Source organism: Anabrus simplex, chromosome 1 (assembly GCF_040414725.1).
Source record: "Anabrus simplex isolate iqAnaSimp1 chromosome 1, ASM4041472v1, whole genome shotgun sequence".
NCBI lineage: Eukaryota > Metazoa > Arthropoda > Insecta > Orthoptera > Tettigoniidae > Anabrus > Anabrus simplex.
Window position 1 is genome coordinate 1062215409 of NC_090265.1, and position 27119 is coordinate 1062242527.

The following is a 27119-nucleotide window of genomic DNA, read 5'->3' on the forward strand; positions in this document are numbered from 1 at the left end:
CAAATTTGTTTCTAACCATTGTTTTTATTCTACTGAAGAATACTTAGCTCTTGAAAATTAACTTATGTATCACTTTTTTTTTTTTTTTTTTTTTTAAATCTGTGCCTCTTACCACATTGTATGTTTTTCTTTATTTATCATGGCATGTATATTACTGTTTTATCCTTTGTTACTGTAAATATGATTATTGACGTGTCCCATATCACTGTATGATCAGTTGGACGAAATAAAAATACAATACAATACAGATATGCTTTCTGTGTTTTGTCTGTGGACTAACATGAGTTATGAAACATTTTACTTGTTATCTTCTTCTTAAGACGTCGACTCCGAACGGAGGTTGATGATCCACACGGCCAGCTCTGATCTTGACGTTGCAGCCATGCCATGTGAATATATTGGAATATCTCTCAGGATCTTTAATGCAGTGGTTTCCTGTTGCCTTCTGCATCCTAATGCCGTTGATCAAACTGGTTCCTCCGCCTTTGGGAACAATTTCTTGTCCCCAGGACAAGAGAGTGCCCTTATCCATACCTGCTCATCCACTCTCAATGAGACTGTTGACACTTGGTATAGGGGATCTCCTAATACCATAAACAGTTTACATAGCTACATTCAGTTGTGCATACTGTATGTGGTGGTGGTGGTGGTGATTATTGTTTTAAGAGGAAGACAACTAGGCAACCATTCTCTATATAACACTAATCAGAGGAGAAAAATGGAAGGGATCCGACACTTCGAAAAATGAAGGTATCGGCCAAAGGAAGACAAGGGCCACAACGGGCGTGAAAATGAAAGACTCCCTATACCTCGCAAACCTAATAACATCGGGTCAGAAAAGAACAAGAGTTGACCAAGAGAGGTCAGACAGTATAAATGAAAGTGAGGAGCCTGGCACAAGTAAGTGGAAGCAATGCCAGGACTCAGCTGAGGACCCCACGGTCGCCAACCCACGCTCCAAAGTTCAGAGCCCCTGGGGCCCCTTTTAGTCGCCTCTTACGACAGGCAGAAGATACCGTGGGTGTTATTCTACCGCCCCCACCCACAGGGGGATATACTGTATGTGACCCATTGCAAGAAAAAGGACCTAAAGTTGGATTTTTGAGAGTTTTATGGTTTTAAAATTGGCATAAAATACTGAGCATTTCAAAAAGGCATTCATGCTTTTAGGTGCAGTACTTCAGAAGGTATTAATTATTGACTATAGCTATTACTGTAAGTTAACAGTATTTTAAGAAAAACGCAATTAGAGTTTTCACTTATTTTCTAACCAATTGTACAAAGTTTTCATGACATTGAGTGTGAATGGTGAAGACTTCTAGGCTACCTTGAGGTAGCGCAAAAATTCAAAACATAGAAATGCAATTTTTACACCCTAAACACTTTTGTTCAGCTCTGCTGTAAAATTTCCATTGCCGACTTTGAGTCTCTTTCTGTGCAACAGGTCATATGTATATTCCTCAGCTGAATTTACAAGGCTGAGTGATTCTTATTCCAGTCCTCAGTCCAGGATGAAAATTCTTGGGCTAGCTGGGAACTGATGAAGGCCATTGTCTATGTACTGCACAGCTCTTAAAAGAAAATAATGTTTAGCTATATTTCCTTTTAAAATGAAAATGTTAAGTTTAGACTGTAGGAGGACCAACATCAGCTCTTCTGGGATGCTTGACCTTCAGTAAGGCCACCTTTCCAAATTGAGATAGGAAGAGGTGAGTTTCTTGCAGCTTATCTCTCCTTTGTCATACATCATCTTGTCAGAATTCAAACTTTGGTGTTTGGAGCAATATGTGTGCTCATACTGTTGACAGAATAGAAGATACAAAAGTGAGGGAGTGAGAAAGACATGAAGAGAAAAAAGGTAATATAAGAAAATGGAAAGTGCTAGAGAGACAGATAACTGAGGTTGATAAAATAATAACATACTGAATGATGTAAGAGTATACTGACCATTAGAGCTTTCCTTATACCAAATGCAATTGCACTTTCATACAACGTCTGGTAGGTGGAGATTGTCATTCGAATCTCATCACGGACCCTTAGTAGAAGTATACCACGTTCAGCACAGTTGATTGTCACTTGGCGAATCAGTTCATCTGAAGAAAAAAAGAGAGATTGTGTTCACTTTATTTCATTATTGGGTGAGAGTGATGTGATGTTGATTATTATTTTAAAAAGAGGAACTTCTGGGTAATCACACTATCTTAACACTAATCAGTGTTAAAAGGGAAAAAGTACAATCCTTTGAAGACTGAGAATATTGACAAAAGTTCAGGAAAGGCCACAAAGGGTGTGAAAGTTAAAAGACTGCCAGGGCCTCCTAAAGCTAATACCATCAGGGTTGAAAAAAAAAAACAAGAGTTGTCCATTATAACACCAAATCTTCTGCAGAGGGCTATTGCAAATCACAAACTGGTGTTGTTTCTGACGTCTGTAAGTTCGCGTAGGAGATAAACACTGGTAGAGATGTACTCTTAGGCAAGGTCTCTGTTGATATTTGGATTTGTTACAACAAAGACCTTCTGAATCTCTTTATCAAAGGCATAAGATTCTTTGATACTCCTCACCATGTAGGTTTAGGTCATTGTTATAGAATTTTAAAATCACCAGCTATCACATTGTTTACATCTTGTCTCCTTACTGTATTCCTCAACATATTATACAATAGAATGTTTAATAATCCAGTCACTTATTTTTCAAAATGGACAAATATAAGGAATATATGAGCATTTTGAAACTTTGCACACTGTTCATAGCTGTCTAGTGAAGATTTGATCAAAAGTCTTGAAAAATCTAAGGTGAGTTCGAACTGCCATCTTGAAAAGTTGGTGCAGCTTTTCGATTTTTCATTATTATCTCAAAGATGGTTAGTTATAGTCCAAGAATAGTTATGTAAAAAACTGTAACAAAATTACATACAAGACTGTAATTGACAAATCCATGATCAGTGACAACATCATAGTTATGATAGTGTATAGGCTTTTGGGCTTATGCCGTGTCCAGAAAATAAGGTGAAATTCTTAACGTTTCTCAGAAAACTGTGCTCTGCATCCTCAGAGGAAATCTCGATTGCCGATGAGAAAGGCTTCTTAAATAATGACACTTTGAATTTCGGAACGTTATAATAGAAGTGGAAATGGTACGTTCATTCGCCACCAGAAGGTCACAGTTTTCTGCGAAACGTTAAGAATTTCACCTTATTTTCTTGACACGGTATAAGCCCAAAAGCCTATCATGTCTATAAGTACGGGCCGTGAAAGCATTAATGGCAACATCATAGTTATTGGTAAAGATATTGTGGTGGTTCTGATGGTTCTGCTCATGGCTTTAACCCCAACTGAATTATTTGTGAAACCAAGACATAGCAAGGTTGGAAAAAGGATCTTTTCACTTTGTTGTGTTTCTAATACTTTCTGAGATAATAGAGTATCACCATTGTAAATTTTTTTAAATGCTCATACCTCCTAAACCGTCAGTTGCTTCACAAAAAGCTCATAAAAATATTGGGGAGCATCAAATAATTGTCCTCAAAATGAGTATCTCACTTATTCCTTTTTACTCCAGCTGTTCACAAAATTTATAAATACATATATATTTCATATTTAGTAACCTTGTCTAACACTATGGTAATATGTACGGCTATTTACAATCAATCAATCAATACTGATCTGCATTTAGGGCAGTTGCCCAGGTGGCAGATTCCCTATCTGTTGCTTTCCTAGCCTTTTCCTAAATGATTTCAAAGAAATTGGAAATTTATTGAACATCTCCCTTGGTAAGTTATTCCAATCCCTAACTCCCCTTCTTATAAATGAATATTTGCCCCAGTTTGTCCTCTTGAATTCCAACTTTATCTTCATATTGTGATCTTCCCTACTTTTATAAACGCCATTCAAACTTATTCGTCTACTAATGTCATTCCACGCCATCTCTCCGCTGACAGCTCGGAACATACCACTTAGTCGAGCAGCTCTTCTTCTTTCTCTCAATTCTTCCCAACCCCAACATTTAATTAAATGGAAGTGATGATGCTATCCTCCCCACCCCCATAAGCTAGGTGATGTCTTAATATTGTGCAATGTATGTCTGCAACACTTTGGATTCAGGATTTCAGTACCGTATGATTAATATGGCAAAGCAGTATATTCACACTGATATATCGAGTGATTGTTTAAAGGATGGTTGCCTAGTTGTACTTCCTCTTAAAACAATAATTACCACCACCTCAGGTGATTGGGATGTCCATCTCAATTGTGTACAGCAAATGATACAATTTTTCCATGCCTGTGGCCATTTTGCATATACCAAATTGTCTCATCTATATACAGGATATGTTGAAACGACCATGCATAATGACACAATAAGAATTTGACACATTCATGAATGAAGGATACTTCATGATGTAAAGGACTTTTGGATGGTAGTTTGGTCAGATATGACCATTGAACAAACTTTAATGCATAGTATGAAAAGCATGGGTGGAGACAGGGTATCACAGATAGTGTCGTAAGCAAGTGGGTCGTGGAGATGACTGCAACCCATGACATTTGCATGTCCCTGGAAGAATTTTGTCAAGTTCTTTTATTTTCCACAAGTGAGCACAAAATTTATTGTTGCTAAGATTGTTAGCTACAATTTTGTACATAACTATTTTTGGACTATGACCAACCATCTTTGAGATATGCACGAAAAACCAAAAATAGCCATTCCGTATGGTGGTTAGAGCTCACCTCAAATTTTTCAGGACTTTTGATAAAATCTTCAATAGACATTTAGGAACAAGTGTGTTAAGTTTCAAAACTCTCATATTTATTCCTTCTAAAAACCCTACTTTAACTAGACTATAATTTTAATATGACTTACAAGGAATGTTATGAAGCACTTGACAGATCTTGTTTAAAGTATAATAAAATGGAAACTTCAGCTGTAAACAATATTCACTGTATACTACTGATTTTAGCTGCTCGTAATGGTAATCATACACATTATAGGTACCATATTTTGAACTAGTATAAATATTCCACAACGTCCATCAGTAAACTCTTATTGCCTTAATAACATATACAAATTGAGTCTTTGGTCCTCTTATGCAAAATAACCTGATCTGAATTCTATACATATTTATTATATGGGTCTATTCAAAATCTAGAAAAGTGGACAAGAATATTCATTAATAGTGTCTGGATTTTGATGTAAAATATATGCTTTAAAAATACCTTTAAAAGGATCCAAAAATTCTCAAAAATATCAAGGAAAATAGCTATTTACCCAAAACAGTAAATGTGTACATTGTCCATATTAGCTTTAAATCACAGTGCAATGATAATTTATAAATATTATCAAATGACTATACTACCACCACCCATGCAGTCCTGTCAAAAGAACTTCAAAGTTGCATTGAACCAACTGTTGATCCAGGCACTGACATGCCTAGTCCTCTCCGTGTAAGGACGTACACTAAGGGTGCAACCTTACCCTTTCTCCCCTGTAATATTAAGGTATTGGTTTATAGTGACTTTTCTTGCTGTTGGGTCTTTTTCAGTGTCGGTAACCATACAGTTTAGGGACCCTACTTGCCGATACGACGTCTTACTGTTACCGTTAATCTGGCACGTTGGCAACGTTCAGTCACTGTTCTAGCGTGAATTGTGTGTTGCCACCGCATTGCCTCTAAAGTCACTAGCGATACATTTGCGAGAATATTTAAAGCATATTTTCTTTTTCTGTGGGATTGTAAATCTATTTGGCTAATAGCAGGTAAGTAGAATTGTGGCATGTTCGGATAATGCATTTAATAACATAGTTTGTGTGAAATGATGAGCACATCATTTTATTAATTACGTTCCTATTTCGTCCCATACTTATACGAACAGAATTCGATTGGGATGTCTAAGAAGGAAGAAAAATCTGCAAAAACTCCTCCGAAAAGGAAACCAAGGTTACGTCCTTTACAAGCTTCAGGTCAAGAAATGCTTGTACATTGCTACGAGCAATTGAAATAGGAAGACGACGAAGAAGGTATCAGTCGTAGTGATACGAAGCTAATGGCAAGAGTTTCATTATTAACTGGGGTAAGTGTTCGTTTTTATCTTGTTTCTATGATAAGTTTCTGGCATAATGACAATCAGTTGAAAAGGAGCAGTATTTCATTCTGAACCTAACCTAACCTAACCTGATCATGTAGGCCTAGGCCTATACCGGTACCATGTCTTGTGTCGACTTCGATACGGTTCGTAGACTTAACCTTTGTGTATTCATGTTGACTTATGGTATATGTGTATGTAATATATTTCTGTGTGTGTATTCTTACAGTGTAGTTTCGGTTTAGTCCGAAAAGTAATAGGAAATTTCAAGAAGGGAGTTGAATTTTCTACACCAGGTAAACGCCGAAAGCGTGAACATCCAGTGACCGGCATAGACAGTTTTTCTAAGGAAGCGATAGCAAGGTTTATTTATGATAAATTACATAAAGGTAAGGTGACTTCATAAGGAATCTATTGCAACATTATTTATAGAAATTGGCACGCAGGTGAGATAAGCTCCCAGAAATGTTTTGTGCATGTATTGTCATACAGCTCTTTTGAGTCCCTTGTAACTCTCTTTTTTCTTCCCACAGGAGAAGTCGTAACTGTAAGAAAGGTTTTCGACCACATGAAAGCAAATTATGACACTTATTTGTACAAGGGCTCCGAAACATCATTAAGAAGAATTTTGAAGGCCATTGGGTTTGTGTGGAGTAAAGGTGATCCCTATGCGTATGTTAGAGAAAATGAAGACATTTGTTTTAAGAGATCTTGTTTTCTGAGGGAATACATGCGTAATAAGGACAGTGAGAAACCAAAACCTGTTGTTTTCTTGGATGAGACTTGGATTTTTATGAATGGTGAATATATATGTTATATATTACATTTTATATTTAAAAAATCTTGGAATAATTTATCTTCATCAGGTGTCTTTGGTTTCAATTGTGCATTTGTCTTTCAGGGTCACCCACATACTCCTGGAATAAACCACACAAATCTGGACATGATGTTCAAGGAGTAATTCGTCGACCTGTGTCTGAGGGAGGAAGACTGGTTATTGTTCATGCTGGAACGAAGGATGGCTTTGTACCTGGTATGTTCTTAATTTATTTTACTTCATTTTATTGTAGTGAGGTGATCTCTCTTTACATAGTTATGAGGGTATTTAGGGTTTGTAGTACGGATGCAGGGGGGGGGCACATAAGTCTCTGATAAGACCCCAACTTAAGTACAGTTCCTGTGTATGAGACCCTCACTGGGATTACTTGGTTTGAGAATTGGAAAAGTTCAAAAGACAGAAGCACGATTTGTTGTGGGTGATTTCTGACAAAAGAGTAGCGTTACAAAAATTTTGTCGGGTTTGGGCTGGGAAGACTTGGGTGAAAGGAGACAAGTTGCTGGACTAAGTGGTATATTCCGAGCTGTCGGTGGATAGGTGGTGTGGAATGACATTGGTAGACGAATACGTTTCAGTGGTATTTTAAAAGTAGGTAAGATCACAGTACAGTGCTAAAGTTGATGAAAAGTGGGGCAAATATTTGTTTTTTTTTTAAGAAGGGAGTTAGGGATTGGAATAATTTACCAAGGGAGATGTTCAATAAATTTCCAAATTCTTTGCAATTATTGAAGAAAATACTAGGCCTATCCCTGAAACTACATCTTCTGTCCTAAGTGCAGATCAGTGGTGACTGATTGATTGAAATTGACTGGCACTAGGTCGGAAGTGGCATTATAACTTACCGCTCATTGAGCTCTGTACGTGGTTTTTGATTTTGACTTCTCCACTGTTATTAAAAAGACTTGCAGGTATTCACTTTAGGCCAATGATTAACCTTAGAGAGGTATTTCAATCAAAACTTACTCAGTGTATTTTCATATAATATTACTGGATATTTGTATCAGTAAATTACTTGTATTGTAGGCCTATTTATTATGTTTATTCTGCATTCGACAATCTCCACCTGAATCAGTGCTTGATACCTGACTGTTGAACACCTTCCAAGCTTCTTATTTCTTACTGCCTGATATAGGTTCAGTGTTCGCAGCAATTACATTTGTTCTAAGGTATTGAAATGGGTGTTTATACTTATATCTTTTATGCAAGTGATCGTGGACTTCTAATCCAGATATAGGCCTACTAATGGAGATACATTCATGAGAGATGTTACGATAAAGTAGTGTAAGTAGTAATTAATTGACTTCATCATCAGGTGACTTTGCTACACAGTAGTTGGTTTTACTTAAAATCAGACAGCTTTTTGTATCATTCAACAGAAATCACATTTTTTATTAATAGGCCTATACTTTTTTTAGAACAAATAACTTCGTACTAAAACTTAAAATTCTTACAGGTGCTGATTTGATATTTGCTACAAACTTGAAGAGAAATCAGGATTACCATGGTGCTATGAACAGCGAGAAATTTCAGATGTGGGTGAAGACGCAATTAATCGTAGGATTAAGAAATATAGGACCCTGTGTTATTGTAATGGATAATGCACCATATCACTGTAAGCTTGTTGAGCATCAACCAACAACGAAATGGAGGAAGGATCAATTAGTGGTAATTATACTTAATTGAATATTTCCTTCTACTGAATGATGTTTAATGATGTTACAGAAATTAATTTTTATTTTTCCTTTAATTTACAGTCATGGTTAAGGCAGAATGGAGTTTCTCCACCAGAAAATGCCACAAAAGATGAGCTGCAAAGGTTGTGTAATATGAATCGAAGTCACTTAAAGAGGTACAGAAGCACGTAAACATAAGTTTAGATAATGTTGTTTACACTCGTGTATTTGACTTTCATGTATGCATAACAATATTTCTCTGTTTCTTTAAAACCAGGTACATTGTTGACGAGATGCTGCACAGTGAAGGCCATACTGTCTTACGACTTCCTCCATACCACTCATTTTTCAATGCCATCGAATTTGTATGGTCTGTGGCAAAACAGTATTATAACAAAACAGTGGCTTCAAGACCTGGTCACGGATTGGACAGAGCTACAGCTGTGTGGAAAGAATCTCTTGATCAGGTAGGCCAAGTGGAAATGTTATTTATTGGATATATGCAAGTGGAGTTTATAATATATTTGTCAGGTTGTGATACTTCAATATATCTTATAGGTGACAGCAGAGATGTGGAGAAATGAAGTAAAACACACTGAGAAGAAGATTGTCGAGTTCTACAATAATGAGGTGAGAGGTCTTCCTGAAGTGGAGGAACTAGTCATTCATCATGGAAGCAGTGAATCGGAGGAGGAAGATGAAGAAGATGAAGAAGAAGAAGAAGAAAGAAGAGAAGCCGAGGAGTTAGCTGTACCATTGTAAGAGCCATTCCATGAGATTAAGAATGTTATAACTTTGCTGGGAAATAATACATTTCTGATTGCCCCGTCCTTTCTGATATAACGAAGTTACATTTCAAAATTGTGGGAATTGTGTATCTACAAGTTACAGGGCGGTATAGATGTGCAGGTGGGGATCAGTGTCCAATCGGAGTGGAATTATCTAGAACTGCTGTGGCGCAATGTGATGAGGAGCGGGCAAGGTGGGGAGAGAGAGAGGGAGACAGCACTCTGTCACCAATACACGATGTAAACATTGTACGCCTGTTAAAATACTGACATAACTTAAATTTTATACACTATCTAATGGTTTTCCACAGTTCTCTGAAAGTCACAACTCACGTATACTGTATATATATATATATAGAGAATTACATATAAAAATACCTGTGTACACAATAAGTAGCCCACATATTAAATATAAATCAATTTGCTTTACGTCGCACCAACACAGATAGGTCTTATGGCGACAAAGAGGATAGAAGAGATAGGAAAGGGCTAGAAGTGGGAAGGAAGCGGCCGTGGTCTTAATTAAGGTACAGCACAAGCATGTGTCTGGTGTGAAAATGGGAAACCACCGAAAACCATTTTAACGGCTGCCGACGGTAGGATTTGAACCCACCATTCCCCGAATGCAAGCTCATAGCTACGCGACCCTAAACGCACGGCCAGCTAACTCGGTCATCTTTGAAAATGTCTTTTTCTATCAGCAGAGGCTTTTTTAAAATCGTCATATTTTGTATAGGCTACAGGAGATGTACAGTAGCCCACTGGTTTTCTGATTAAACATCATTTATTTAATCTATTGCATCAGTCTACTTACATACTCACTGTCCACGTACATCGGTAACCTCGTGATTCGATTATTGAAGTATTGTGCAATGATGCGACATACAAACTAAGAGAATACCGAGTGGTTCTTCCAAATATAAAACAGACAATTTCGAGTGGTCATGAGCATGACTCATAGTCATAGGGTAGGCTAAATAATAATGTTATTGGCTTTATGTCCCACTATCAACTTTTAGGTTTTTTTTGAGACGTCGAGGTGCTGGAATTTAGTCCTGCAGGAGCTCTTTTATGTGTCAGTAAATCTACTGACATGAGGCTGAGCACCTTCAAATACCACCGCACTGAGCTCGGCCCTGCCAAGTTGGGTTCAGAAGGCCAGCGCCTCGACCGTTTGAGCCACTCAGCCAGGTGTGGAGGCTAGAGAGCTGAGTTTAAGTAATTGTCGAACATCAACTAGTTATAAAGATACTGATTGATTAAACTAATACAGTAATTAGAATAACCTAATTGACTACCTACTTACAACCTAGGTACTTTGGAATTGTGTTCTATCTTTTTAACACTGCAAATAAATCCATGTATTGTTTAAAACTCCCTGTAAGAAGAGGACAGTGGATGCGAATAGGTATTATTTTCAAATGAGCTGAGCTCGAGAGTCCATTATAGCATACGATTTTTTCAGTGTACCATGACTCTGTATGTATTGCTTCAGAGGAAGTTCGGCTCCCCGCCAATGTCCAGTGTACCGATAATGAACCATGTGTGTGTTGTGTCTCACTGATCCATGACTGCGTACGATTCTTTCAGTGTGCCATGATTCACTGTGGCTCACTGCAGCGAAAGCTCGACTCCCCGCCAGTGTCCAGTGTGCCTATAAGGAGCCGTGTGTGTCGTGTGGCTCACTGAGCCGTGATTGTGCATGATTTGTGTGCCATGAGCTTGCCGTTCCTGTGAATCGATTCACTCGGACACTGAATGAATCGATACACTGCTTCGAATCAAGCACTCAGTAGCCTACAATAGTAGAGGTACATAGTACATTACCATTAAGATAGATAGCATTGCAAAGTAATTTGTCTTTACCATAATAACAATAATAATAATAATAATAATAATAATAATAATAATCGTATGGCCTCAGCTACCATGTGCAGACATTTCAAGTTGACGCCATCTGGCTGTCTGCTCGTCAATTTTGACGATCCGTTATACTCTAGGCCCACTAGATGGCAGACCGAGTAAACCGAAACTCTCTTGGGCGTCTGTGGCTGAGATTTAATGAATTTTGTCGGGTAAACACCAAATGCGTCACCAGAGATCTTTTACATGCCGACATCGTACGACATGAAGTGTCGAATGGACTTTTTTCTGCCCTTCAAAAATCCGACTACCTCTGCCGGGTTTGAACCCGCTATATTGGGATTCGGAGGCCGTCACTCTACCACTGATCCACAGAGGCAGCTGTCTTTACCATGAAATACATCGTCGTCGTACATGACTGAATTACTATCAATATATCTTAGAGAAACTGTAATGTACATGAAACCGAAATTGAGTTAATTTCCACGATACATTCTTCCTATATAAAGGAGACCATGTAGCTTATCCACCTTCATTTCAGCCACATAAATATTCAGCAAAAATTGCAAAATCACATTAAAGGACAAATACAATTTTTTAAGTAGAAATAGTCTGGAACATAGATTAGTGAGGTTGGACATCCTGCGCGTCATCATTCAGGAGTCGCTGTTGAACATACTGTACTTGTCAAAACTAGTAAGTTTCTATTTTACACAATAATAGTGAAATGTTGATGAAGACGACATACACCCAGCCCCCGTGCCAGAGAAATTAACCAACGGTGGTTCAAATTCCCCACCCTGTCGAGAATCAAACCCACACCCTGTGACCAAAGGCCAGCACGCTAACCATTTAGCCATGGGGCCAGACAATAATAGTGAAAAAGCATGTTCACTGCAGCTATTGTTGACAGGATATTTCTTCTCTTTAAAGAACAATGAGTACCACGAATTAATATCCTGTTTTGTTGATTCCTGTAAACTTTGTATGTACGGTTTTGGTTCGCCAGTTCCTAGCGTATCTACTGAATGAAAACTTTGTAGACCAATGGATTCAGTTTTATGTTTATTGCCTTCAGTCGTCACGACAGTTTTTTCAATGACAACAGTCGCTCAATTACAAATCCTGTCAAACCTAACCTAACCCTGCGACAATCAGTGGTTTTCGATGGATCACTACCTAACCGGTCATTATAATTTGTTTTCGGTGGATCACAACCAAACCTGTCCCTATCAGTGGTTTTCGGAAGAATACAGTGGTTTTGTCACAAGTCAATACAGACTCTTGAATCAATGTGTGAAAATGGGAAAGTGTAGAAAACCCTCTTCAGGAATGCCAATCTCTAAGTCCATAGTCTTTTCAGCGTTGTCACACAGCTGAAATTCACTTTAGAAGTAATTGTAAAAAGTCGTATATAGGCTCTACAGATACATAGTACATTACCAATTCCATCTCGATTGCTATGATACGCACACTGCATAGCGGTTTTGCTCTATAGATAAATCATATTATAGTGAAAAAAAATTTGTTTAAAAAAAAAATCTGTCTGGCATGAAGGTCCAGAAGGAAAATACTTTCATTGAATTCTTATTTATGTGCTCACCACCCTAGTAGGTTTAAATAAACCTTATAAATACGTTGTAAGACCCATTCTCGAATATGGATCTGCATGTTGGTTTAATAAATTCCCTAGAGAAAGTTCAAAGAAGAGCGATGCGTTTCGTAACTGGGAATAGAAGGAATACCATTAATTGGGAAAGTCTTGAATCTAGAAGAACTAGAGCTCGCCTGTGTGGTCTTTATAAGAGCTATACGGGAAGGGCTGCTTGGAGTTGTATTAGGAATAGGTTATAACCTCCCTCATTGTATCACTATTTGCAGCGATAGCCAGGAAGCGTTAAAAGCACTATGTGCAGTTAAAACAACATCAAAAATGGTATGGGAATGCCAAAGGATGTTAGATCAGCTGTGTGAATTTAGCTCAGTTACCCTATTACGGGTCCCTGGGCACACAGGTATCAGTGGAAATGAAGAAGCTGACAAACTAGCGAAACAAGGCTCAAAAGGTCCTTTTATAGGACCAGAGCCCTTCCTGGGAGTGTCACTCCGAAGCGTGAAACTGGTAATATCCCAGTGGACAAACCAGTCTCACTTAAGACATTTGGAAGAGGTTAACTATAGCAAGGCAGGCACGTGAACTTATCAAAGGGCCTAGCCAAAGTTATAAAAAGGTCCTGATAAATTTGAATAGGACCAGAATGCGAATGGTAGTTGGACTGTTGACAGGCCACAATACCTTAAAGAGACACCTACACATCATGAAAATCAGTCAGGATCCGATGTGTAGAAGATGCGGTAGGGAGGAGGAGACCTCCGCGCATGTGTTATGTCAGTGTGAGGCTCTTGCAAGCACTAGACATCGATACCTTGGCTCACATTTCGTGAGCCTGGAAGACATCAGGAATGCCAACATCCGGGCACTGGTATCCTTTATAGGAGCACTAGGTCTGGACTAGGCAAACCCGTTTAAGGGACACAAAGGGTCTTCACAGACCTACGTGTGGAGCCCTGCGAAGGCAGGGTTCACCCATTCTTTATCTATCTATCTATCTAACCTCCCTCATACTTATCGAGAAATTATCATAAGCATAAAATTAGGGCCAGAAACCAGCATACGGATGTATTGGAAATAATTAAATTGTGTATGAAACTGTACATGATGCTGGATTTAGAATGACTAGTAGTATTTCTTGTAATATTTTTTTCCATGGAATTCCTTTTTGTACTTGAGTTGTTGTAGTTGTTGGGTAGTATGATTTAACTTTATTATCACTTGTAGTGTTAAGCTAGTAGTAAGTTCAATCTATAGTATTGTAATTTGTAGTGTTAAGTACTGGAAATACTTAAGTTGTGTGTGAATATGTATATAATGACACTGGATTTAGAAAGTTTAATTAGTAGTATTTCTTGCTTGTTGTAATGTTGTTGTTGTTGTTGTTGTAGGGTAATTACGGTTTAACTTCACTTTATTATCACTTATAATGTTAAGCTAGTAGTAAGGTCAACCTATAATATTGTAAGCCAAATTGTTAAGCACTGTAAATACTTAAGTTGTGTGTGAATTTGTATATGATGTTGCTCGATTTAGAATATTAAACTAGCAGTAATTCTTGTTATATTTTCCTTCCATATATCTGCTTCTTGTACTCTTGTTGTTTGTTTGTTTGTTTGTTTCTTTGTTGTAGTTGGGTAATTATGTTCACTTTATTATCACATTACTGTAAGTGACCGTTGCCACCGGGGTATTTCCCATTTGCAATTTATTAATAATAATAATAATAATAATGAGTGACAGAGGTTTAACGTAATTTGGAAGGAATGTTTTGCGTATGATAAATGAGTACCAGTTAACTATTGGGGGCAAAGGCGGTCATGCGTTGAGCTAACCACTCCACCCCACCCCACCAAGTGCCAACGTCATGGATAGTGGAAGCCTTCACCTTCCCCCTTTCCAATGGCTTTCATGGTTTGTACGGAGATGACTTTGCTTTTTGCTTTTTAAATATTAGTATTCATGTTTATTATGTTTGTTTATTCATACCCCTGCTTTGTAATTCAGTGACCATGGAATGGCTCTAAATGTTGTAAATTATATTTATATTTACTTGTATTTATTTCCTTTTTCCTTATTGCACACGTTTGTTGTTGTTATTGTTATTACTACTACATATCGCTTAACATGTAAATAAACTAATATTTAATGCAGTAAATAATGCTTATCTCTTCGGATTCATTTCTTCGTTGCGTATTCGTTTTGCTATGACAACATGACTTCTTTATGATATAAATAAATATAAAATAAAAGTATTTCTTCCCAAACATATTTGTTATACGTGCACCAATCAGAGAACCAACTAGGGAAGTACCTCTTACTAAGGTGCATAATGTTTTTGCATACATGTATAATTGAAGAATTGAAGATCCATATACAGGTAAGTGGGTCGCCCATGTGGTAGGCCTATTACGCGTCATAGGAAACTGAGTGAACTGGCTGTGCAGTTTGATCACATTGCTGTTAGCTTGGTTTCAGGAGATGGTGATGTATTCGAACCCCACAGTTGGCAGGTCTGAAGTTTTTTTTTGCCCGTCATTTTCATTTCAGGCTAGTGCTGTGTCTGTACGCTTATTTACATCTTAAATCCTAGCCCTCTTTCCTATCCAATTCTTGCATCACAACCTGTCTTCATGTGATTTAAGCCAATATATATGTAAAAATCTGGTAATGTTGTAAGCTTGAGATACACCAACTTGTAAGCTGAAAATATGTTTAAAATGCCAAATGCCGAAAACCGTAAAAGTTCTTAGTGGGATGTAAAGCTGTTAGCATTATTATTAAAAGGAAGGACATATGTCTTATGTGGTAAGTCCTTGAACTTGCAGAAACCGCAATGAATTATTCAATCTATATTCCCTCCCCCCTTTCTTTAAGAATGCAGTTATAGTAATGCATACATCAGAATCAGAATAAAGGCAGGAAATGTTTAACATTATTTTAAGCGAGTGAAGGAGAGAATGTATGACTAGCTCATGTTGGCGGATTCGAGTTCGGCGGTATTTGAAAGTGCTCAAATACTCCAGCCTCATGTCTAGATCTACTGGTACATAAAGAACTCTTGCGGGACGAAATACTGGCACCTCGGTGTATGTGAAAACGATAGAAGTAGATAGTAGAACTAATATTCAATTCTGCAGTGAGCTTGAAGCTGACCTAATTTCCGTTCACGTAGCTTGGCACATTAGTATTCCTATATGTTTCCTGATAACCGTGAAGATATAACCAGCCTGCAGGCTGAAAATATGCCCAATCTCTCTCCTTAGGCTACGGGTTACCGGTATTGAAGAGAGAAGGAAATGTTCGCGCAAAAGAAAGGGAAGTCATTGGACTTTCGAAAATCACACTGCAAAGACTTATTAAACAAATTGCATCGTTTAACACGCCCCTATTTTCAAGAATATGGTTATAGTACGCCTACTGCATATCAAAATAAAGACAGATATATGTAACATTAATTTGAGTGAGAAAGGGTGTTTATTTCCTAAATTTCTCATTGAGCGTGGAAACCGACTTAATTATGAATATCTTGATTTATTTCATCTTAACTTTTATCATTTACTAGGGTAGGGAAACATTTATTATCGGTGTTTACATTGAGGTTAGTTTGTTTGGTTATGTCTGGTGATTTTAATATGTAACCAGGCAGGTTGGCAGCAGTGATCAGCCATTACAAAATAGAGAAAAGAAGAGCATCGGGCGGCGATATTTACTTTCTGGGGTATTTCGTTACGTGGCTATTACTTATAGATACAGTATATGTCTGGACCTGTGTCATGGTCAGATTATGTGGAGAGTCAAATCACTGGAGGTCAGATTAACAATGTTCTACCATATTCAAGAAAAAATACATATTATTTCCTTATCAATACCTTACACACAGTTCTGCTGTATTATTTCTGTCAGTAATTAGTGAGTTTTAAACTGAATGTTTATTACATCGAGCATTAGTATCCTAGACTATGTTGTTGTAAGTATTAACATCCTAGTCATAAATATGTTATATGGTTCAGATTGTAGCTTATGAATCACCTGAGGCTAGTCAAAGCCAGCATGCTAGCTTGCCACCCCTTTCCAGCTTGACAATGTGCACACTGTGCAGCGAGGTGGATTAGCTCAGATGATCTGACAATTCACTTGCTCGCCTTGTATGAGCTGTGACACGTGCCTCTGGTCATGAGTTAGAATAATTCTCCTGTTTTGTTTGCTTACAGTGTTCCTACAATTACACATTGACAATATAATGGCTGTGTACACCATTAGTTTCATCAATTGAGATAAAACTCTTCCTTCTGCAAATTTACTCCCTAATTCTTCTTAGTGTATCATCAAGTGTATGAATAAAAGCTGATTGCCTAAACAACTTCTCTACGGTGAGATTGGTCTTGGCAAAATACCGCAAGGTGCTCCTTTGAAATGTTATAAAGACCAGCTTACGAAGACTATGAATAGCACCAACATAAATGCTAAACAACTGCACAAAACTGTGTTTTCTAGTGCAAAGAAGGTGTCTCACTGTTTGAGCAGGCAGGTCGCAGACAAGAAATTGAAACCTGTGAAAAGCGGAAACTACGTCAGATCCAACCGCGTCCTCCAGCCACCTTTAGACGTGACCCATGTGGCCGCATGTTTCATACGAAGATTGGCTCGATCGGTCATCAGCGACATCTCCACAGTACCAACAGACTTTAAGAAGAATTGCTGGAGAAAAACGTATTCTCGGAAACGAGTAGCAACCAATGACGATCATCAATAGTAGAGGAGTAAGCAGCTTTTCTGAGTGAATGCTCATCCAGAATAGGAAGTCATGTGTACTGTTGCAGGAAATCTCTTAATTTAACATCATTTGATCCCGAAGGTGAATGTTCACAGAAAGTGGAATTACATACATCTCTTTATACAATAGCACGGAAATTCCTTAAGTCATGGGTGTGCTGTGTGTGAGCAACTGTTGTAAACTTTTCTTTCCACTGATAATTCTGTATACCATCCATATGTTTGTCACAACCAATATGTTGCTGTAAAGTAAACCTTTTATATGTTGCAACTTGCACGTTGTATATTTTAAAGAAAATAATCTGATCAATAGAAAAAATACCCTCGTCAAAATCAGGAGTAATTTACCTTAATGAACAGTTTTAAATTGCTTTGTTTCTGACATTCTAATGCATCAAAGTGAAACATACACACATAAGTAAAAATCATACTTCATAAAATGAAACTAAAAACCATGTATATGTATGTTTATGCTTAGGGAGCTTCAACAACCAAAATGAAATATACATTTGTATGTGCTTTGTAAGTCCATCCCAGGCTAGAAAGGTGCTTCCCTTCTCACAAGAGATTCTGATATTCCAAGAATGTGGATGAGAAGTATGTAAAGTTACTTTATTTTACAGTTTCTGAAATGAGTACTGAAGCTTCTGCTGCTTGAGTACCGGTATTCATGCTTATCCAAAACCCCAGTGATATTTAGATATGATTGCTCAACATAAATGAACTTACTAGGAAATTGAATCTAGCAAAGAAGTCAGCTAAGGATAACATGATGGCAAGCATAATTGGCAGTTATACAAATTTTAGTGAAAAATGGAAGGGAATGCGTAGGTACTTAAAGGCAGAAACAGGTTCCAAGGAGGACATTCTAGGAATCATTAAAGAGGATCTTCAGAAGGCAGAAGTATTCAATCAGCAGTATGTAAAGATTGTTGCTTACAAAGGATAATGTCCAGATAGAGGAGGTGATTAATACTAATGAAGTACTGAAATTTACCTATGATAATATTTTACAATAAGATACAAAAGTTGAAAACTAGAAAAGCAGCTGGAATTGATAAGATTTCTGGGGACATACTAGAGATAAGTACCATATCTGAGGTACTTGTTTGATTATTGTTTGCATGAAGGAGCTATACCAAATGAATGAAGAGTTGTTCTAGTAGTCTCTGTGTATAAAGGAAAGGGTGATAGCCAAAAATTACAGGCCAGTCAGTTTGACATGTGTTGCACGTAAGCTTTGGTAAAGTATTCTTTCTGATCATGTTACACATATTTGCAAAATTAATAACTGGTTCGATAGAAGGCAGTTCGGGATTAGGAAAGGTTATTCCACTGAATCTCAACTTGTGGGATTTCAAAAAGATATAGCAGATATTTGAATGAGGAAGTCAAATGGACTGTATCACGATTGACCTAGCTGAGTCATTTGGTAGATTGATAGATTTGATAGGGTAGATCATGAGAGACTACTGGCAAAAATGAGTGCAGTTGGACTAGACAAAATAGTGACTGGATGGGTGACTATATTTCTAGAAAATAGATCTCAGAGAATTAGAGTAGGTGATCCTGTAATCATTAGGAGGGGAATTCCTTAAGGCAGTATTATTGGACCTTTATATTTTCTAATATACAGTATGTCACTTTCCTATTCATACACAATCAATTTTGTTATAAAGAGTTCTATGTGCCTATATATTTATGGAAATTATTGATTTATAGTTGTGTGTCGTGAATGTAATAACAAGACGTAAACACTCAATGCACAACATTTTTGTTAGTGCAAATATTTTGTGTTTACACAAATAAAAACTCCATACACTCCAAAACTTCAAGTCACTTTGCTATTCATACACTAGTATCAGTGGCGTCATCCGACAACATTGAACGGGGCATACGTACTGTAAGTAGGTGTGGTGCGAAGAGAGTTGCTGCTGGTTGTGTTCGTCTTAGACCTGTTAGGGTGCTGGTAGAAATGGGCAAGGGTAAAGAGCTTGGCTATGAGCTGAAACAGACAATTGTCAATCTAGCACTTATAGCGTACACAATACGAAAAATAGGAGTCATGGTGAAGAAAATTCATGCCACTGTTCAATATGTCGTAATTAAGTTTAAGTACGAAGGGTTGGTGAAGAACGTGCCAAGAAAACCCAAACAAAAGAAACTAAGCCTACAAGCAGAAAGACATATTGTGAGGCAAGTGAAATCCAATCCTCTCATAAGTACTCCGAAGCTGCGAGCAGTGCTAGAAGCAGTATTGGGAAGAAAATATGTACTCAGATGGACCTGCGAGTTTTACATCAACACGGTTACCATGGCTGTGTACCAGGGAAGAGGCCCTATGTTAGTAAGAAGAACCATGCTGCAAGACTGCTCTTTGCAAAATAAAACGTAACCAAGGGCCAAGAGTTTTGGAGCCTTGTCATCTGGTTCGATGAAACTAAAATCGACCTGTTTGGTTCCAATGGTGCCCGTAGGGTGTGGAGAAAGACCAATACGGGCGACGAGATTTGGCCAATACAATTCCCTCAGTGAAACACTGAGGTGGAAAGGTTAAGATGTGAGGGTGTATGTCGGCACAAGATGAAGAGAACATTCAATTTGTTGAAGGCACGATGGACAAAGTAGTGTACAATAATATTTTGAAGAACAATGTTAAATAAAACGATGAAAAATTGGGAATGCTACCGACCTACATGCTTCAACAGGAAAACGACCCCAAACATACCACTGCTCTGAACAAGTAGTGGTTAATTTGGAACATTCCAAAACAATTAAAAACACTTCTCCAGTCTGCTGACTTAAAACCTATTGAACATTTATGGCTGTTTTTGAAGCCTAGGGTTCACAGCAGAAAGGTTTCATCCAAAGATAAATTAAAACGAGTGGTGACCCAAGAATGGTACAGTATCAGCCATGAAATGTGTGAGAGGCTAGTAAATTCCATGTTGCGTAGGTATCAAACTGTCATTAAAGCTAAGGGTTACTCCAGAAAGTACTAGGATTGGTTCTATGGTTCATTTCATTCATATGTTTAGTTGAAGAACTGGCATCTGTATGAATAACAATGTGACATAGGAAAAGGTCATGTTTTGTTATATTCTCTAGTATTTTTTACAATATGTTATAAATATTATTTTTGTATGGCATTGTAAAGAAATCTACCAGAAATAAATTTCTTAAAAGACAATTACTGTAACATCCATTTGAATGTACAAAATATACTGCTCTTTTCACAATATGAAACTGTATGAATAAGAAAGTGACATACTGTAACTTAATGATATGAGTAAAGAAGTGGAATCAGAGATAAGGCTTTTTGCAAATGATGTTATACTGTAAAGAGTAATAAATAAGTTACAACATTGTGAGCTGCAAAATAACCTTGACAATGTTGTGAGAGGGACAGCAGGCAATAGTATAATGATAAATGGGGTTAAAAGTCAGATTGTAAAGTTCAAAAATAAGAAAAATCCTCTGTTTTAATGAATGCATTGTTGGGGTGAAAGTTCCTTATGGTGATCATTGTAAGTATCTAGGTGTTAATATGAGGAAAGATCTTCATTGGGGTAATCACATAAATGTGATTATAAATAAAGGGTTCATATCTCTGCTCGTGGTTACGAGGGTATTTAGGGGTTGTAGTGAGGATGTGAACGGGGCTGCCTGGCTGAGGCAGTAAAGGCGTGCTTGGTTCACCCGGAAGGACGTGGGTTCAAATCCCCGTCACGAAGTCGTAAAATTTAAGAAACGAGATTTCCACTTCCGGAGGTGCATATGGCCCTGAGGTTCACTCAGCCTACACCAAAAATGAATACCAGGTTAATTGCTGGGGGCAAAGGCGGCCGGGCGTAGAGCTAACCACTCTACCCCATCACCTGCCGTGGTTAACAATGGCGGAAGCCTTTACCTTCCACTCCTCCAAGAGCCTTCATGGCCTGTACGGAGGTGTCTTTGTCTTTGTCTAGTGAGGATGTAAAAGAGAGGGCATGTAAGTCTCTGGTAAGACGTCAACTAGAGTATGGTTCCTGTGTATGGGACCCTCACCATGATTACTTGATTCAAGAATTGGGAAAAATCCTTAAAAAAAAGCAGCTGGATTTGTTCTGAGTAGCATTACAAAAATGTTGCAAAGTTTGGGTTGGGAAGACTTGGGAGAAAGGAGACAAGTTGCTCAACTAAGTGATATGTTCCAGGCTGTCAGTGGAGAAATGGCGTGCAGTGACGTTAGTAGACAAACACTTTTGAATGGTGTATTTAGAAGTAAGAAAGATCAGATATGAAGATAAAGTTGGAATTCAAGATGACAAATTGGGACAAACAGTAGTTTGTAGGAAGGGGAGTTAGGGATTGGAATAATTTACCAAGGGAGATGTTCAATAAATTTCCAAATTCTTTGCAATCATTTAAGGAAAGACTAGGAAGACAACAGATAGAGAATCTGCCACCTGAGTGACTGCCCTAAATGCAGATTAGTGGTAGTAGGTAGGTAGGTAGGTGGGTGGGTGGTTGGGTAGGTAGGTAGGTAGGTAGGTTCATGAAAAATACCAAATAATATTGCAGAACAAAGAAACATGTGTTAAAAATCAAATTAATAAAATGAATGGCTGTAAATGACAAAATAATGAAGCAAAATTGAAAATAAACCTACAATAAAATTGCTAAGAGTAAAGATCTAATTTTGTCCCACTAACTTTTTTTAATGGTTTTTGGAGGAAAGAATAAAGAAAAATGACAACAAATAAACATTTCTGTTATATGAGTTCTATGATCAGGATTCCTGTAAGTTAGTAATATCTATGATGTACTAGTTAAAAGATATATCATCAAAATATGGACCCTGTTCATTGCTAATGGGATAATTGACCTTCTCCCAATGCTGAAATGAAATGGAGTCTGGTTCTTGATTCTTTGCAACTCCAGATAAACATAGATGGAAAGTAATTATTCCACTTGTTGCAACTTTACTGGTTTAACCTTTATATATCAATAATTTTTTTATCATCAATAGAAAGAGTTTGCTAAACACTTCTGTGAGTGAGTTTTATTTCACAACATTGATATTGACCTCCGAAGTTCTAATGCTAATGTCAGCCTTCACATGCTTTCAATGCTTCAATATTCAATAACGTGGCTAAGTACACCTGGAAGAAAGCTGCAGTTCCAGTTGAATGTTATGCTTTTGACACTTCTGACAATGTTACTTGAAGATTGAAGATTCGATTTGCTGAACTCCCATCTAAACAAATGAATCACTCACCCAGTGTGCTTGTTGTTGTGTACCGTGCATGGGCAAACCCTGAACTGCTTGATGAGTAACCCGCAAATCCAGCAAACATCACGCAGTTTGGAATGAACCTGTAGGTGGAGGCACAAACAGACAATGAGTGCAGTGGCTGTTGCTGATTCTTAGACAAGTACTGATTGTGGTTTATATGTACTAAAGTAAACAAAATAAATTACAAGTTTTTAATTACCTTGAAATTATACTGGTATTGTTGTTATTTCACATTCTAACTGGAACTGCGCTGCTGCCTGACATAGACTGTTTTTCAGCTTTACAATACAGAAGAGTGACAGAAAAATGAACAGTGACCTGCCACAGTGCCATTTCTTGTAGCTTGCACAAATATCAAGAACCACTTGTAGCTGTAGCTTGTGAACCAGTAAATGCCCATGCTTGTGGTAAATATTTATGCTTACAAGATTTCTTTATCAAGCCTTATTAAAATGTAAAATTACCTCTACGGAGAGCTAAAATTAGTACAATAAACTTTGTTTATAGTTGAGGTTGTATTGGTGACTAGCAAGATACCCGTGCTTCGCTACGGTATTATACTGAAATTTATAATTGAATGTTGTTTTAGATATATAATAAGCCGAAATTCGCGATCTGAATCGTTTTCTGCGAGAATCCACCAAAATTCGCGATCTGACTCGTTTTCTAATAGATTATGGCAAGTTTCCTCCCATTTTCAATCTTTATTTCCAGCAATCGATTTCGTACTTCCCAGGCTAGGTCCAGGTATTCCACCCTGTCAGTTGGGTCCCTAAATCTTTGCCATCTTTTCTTATAAGCATTTTTAATATGGAACAAATCCTTCAGGAGATCCGGCGTGGTGTCGTCTTGGGTGCCTTGGCGGTACTGAACCCGCGGCCAGACTGCATTCTTAGTCATTACCCGTCCAGGACCCGTTTCCACCACGGTCCGCACATTTGACGACGGTCCAGAACATTATTATTATTATTATTATTATTATTATTATTATTATAGATGTTCTGGACCCCACAGCAAGATGCAAGACCGCTACTTGGCGGTAAATTACATCTGCTGCCATTGTTATTTTTGAGAATGTGACCAGCACCAATGTCGCGCGTAGGCAAGTGTACGGGATTTCTGGCGATACGAATGACATACTTCCGTGCATTATTGACCTTATTATAGAGGTGAACAATTGGACGGTCAATCTCATTCCTATCGTTTATTTCAAATGTGTTTAAATTTTTATTCATATGCCAGGAGAATCTACTGTAATATAAGAACGTTCTCCAAAGGAAAAGTTGGCTGTTGAAAACGAACCCAGGAAAGATTAAAAAGATCGGTTTATGATCAGAATAAGTACATCGAAAATATACAGCCTGTTTCCAGTCATTCGACAGGGTCAGGAATGGAATGAATAAAGCCCCATCTAGCGGCGACAGTAGGAATTGTGCCGGCTGCCGAAGCACTACTCTGGGGCAATGATCGATGAATGACAAATGAAATGAAATATTGGACAGTGTTGCTGGAATGAATGATGACAGGGAAAAGCGAAGTATCCGGAGAAAAACCTGTCCCGCCTCCGTTTTGTCCAGCACGAATGTCACATGGAGTGACCGGGATTTGGACCACGGAACCCAGCTGTGAGAGGCCGGCGCGCTGCCGCCTGAGCAACGGAGGCTCCTTATAAGTACATTATGAACAGCAAAATCAATTGGTCTCACCTCCTTTTACACCCCACCGCCGTTAAGTTTATTTACCCCCCCCCCCCAAAAAAAAATTAAAAGAAGGAGTGTTTCTTTATGTTTAAAGGAGATTCCAAACCCCAATGTTCACGTCTATTACCTTGAGTTTTGAGATATAAGTATCCCCATAAAAATAATTCGCTTTTTTTACTTTCTTTCACACTTCTCCCCCCCCCCCCTTAAGCGAATTTTCCGGCAAAAAATACTTGTTTCTTTAATAGTAAAGGATCTTCTAAATAGCAATTATCACGACTCTAACTTCTTCAGTTTTTGATTTATGTGTCCTCATGAAAGGAATTCAACTCCTTTCCACTCCCGCCCCCCAAGATGGTTTCCCCCACAAAACGCGTATTTCTTTGTTTTTAAAGGAGATCAAAATACCAATTTTCACGTCCATAACAACTTTAGTTTTTATTACATGTATGTATTCTCATACAATTAAGTCAATTAATTTTAGAATTCTTTCCCCCCCCCCCCTTTCATTGGATTTTCCGAGAATACGCGTTTCTTTATTTTTAAAGGAGATCCCATATACAAATTTTTAGTTCTGTAATATATTCAGTTTCTGAGATATATGTATCCTCATTAAAGGCATTCAACCCACTATTCACCCTTTTACACCCCTCCTATTGGGATTTACAGAAAACGAAAAAATACTTATTCCTTTACTTTTAAAGGAGATTCTAAATACCAATTTTTACATCTGTAAACGTTTAAAGTTTTAAGATATAGACACAATCATTTTAAAAATTCACCCCCCTTTTCACCCCCCATTATCCGGATTTTTCAAAAACGAAAATATACGTGTTTCCTTATTAATAAAGTGGATCCCCAATACCAATTTTCAGGTCTGTAATATCTTCAGGTTCTGAAATATAAGTAGCCTCGTTAAAGGCATTCAACCTCTTTTTCACCCTTTTCCACCCTTCCTACCGGGATTTTCCGAAAACAAAAAAACGTGTTTCTTTATTTTTAAAGGAGATTCTAAATACCATATTTTACATCTATAAACTTTAAAAGTTTTGGGTTATAGATACACTCATTTTAAAAATTCACCCCCCTTTTCACCCCCATTATTTGGATTTTCCAAAAACAAAAAAATACGTGTTTCTTTATTTTTAAAAGAGATCAAAGGTTCCAATTTTCAGGTCTGTAATATCTTCAGTTTCTGAGATATAAGTATCCTCATTAAAGGCATTCGATCCATTTTCACCCCTTTTCACCCCTCCTATTGGGATTTTCCGAAAACAAAAAAATACGTGTTTCTTTATTTTTAATGAAGATTCTAAATACCTATATTTACATCTGTAAACTTTAAAAGTTTTAAAAATTCACCCCCCTTTTCACCCTCCCATTATTTGGATTTTTCAAAAACAAAAAAATACGTGTTTCTTTATTTTTAAAAGAGATCTAAAGTACCAATTTTCAGGTCTGTAATATCTTCAGTTTCTGAGATATAAGTACCGGTATTCTGATTAAAGGCATCCAACCCCCTTTTTTACCGTTTTTCACCCCTCCTATTGGGATTTTCTGAACACAAAAAAATACGTATTTCCTTATTTTTAAAGGAGATTCTAAATACCAATTTTTACATCTGTAAACTTTCAAAGTTTTGAGATATAGATACACTCATTTTAAAATTCCAACCCCCTTTTCAACCCCTTAGCGAAGGAATATCCAAAAATCCTTTCTTAGCGAGCACCTACATCTTAATATGAATCTATGCCCAAAATTTCATTTCTTTATGTCCAGTAGTTTTGGCTCGGCGATGATGAATCAGTCAGTCAGTCAGTCAGTCAGTCAGGACAAGCTATTTTATATATATAGATTACTAGCAAGATACCCGTGCTTCGCTACGGTATTATACTGAAATTTATAATTGAATGCTAATTGTTTTAGATATATAATCCGCCGAAATTCGCGATCTGACTCGTTTTCTGCGAGAATCCGCCAAAATTCGCGATCTGACTCGTTTTCTAATAGATTACGGTATGTTTCCTCACATTTTTCAATCTTTCTTTCCAGCAATCGATTTCGTACTTCCCGGGCTAGGTCCAGATATTCCACCCCGTCAGTTCGGTCCCTAAATCTCTGCCATCTTTTCCTATAAGCGTTTTTAATATGGATCAAATCCTTCAGGAGATCCGGCGTGGTGTCGTCTTAGGTGCCTTGGCGGTACTGAACCCGCGGCCGGACTGCATTCTTAGTCATTACCCGTCCAGGACCATTTTCCAGGGGGGTCCGCACATTTGACAACGGTCCAGAACATTATTATTATTATTATTATTATTATTATTATTATTATTATTATTATTATTATTTTTATTATTATTATTATTATTATTAAAAGATGTTCTGAACCCCACAGCAAGCTGCAAGATCGCTACTTGGCGGTAAATTACATCTGCTGCCAGTGTCATTGTTACAATGTGACCAGCACCATCGTCGCGCGTAGGCAAGTGTGCGGGATTTCTGGCGATACCA

At 37.6% G+C, this 27119-nt stretch overlaps 1 protein-coding gene across 1 annotated transcript in view; it reads right to left on the minus strand.

Annotated features, from left to right (window-relative positions):
• The window catches only part of Dnali1 (Putative inner dynein arm light chain, axonemal Dnali1), an 88645-nt gene that overhangs the window by 18365 nt on the left and 43161 nt on the right, over positions 1-27119 (minus strand). The window contains exon 4 of the mRNA XM_067137176.2: positions 1948-2093. Coding sequence (XP_066993277.1) covers positions 1948-2093 — 146 coding nt within the window. The remainder of the gene's footprint in view (positions 1-1947; positions 2094-27119) is intronic.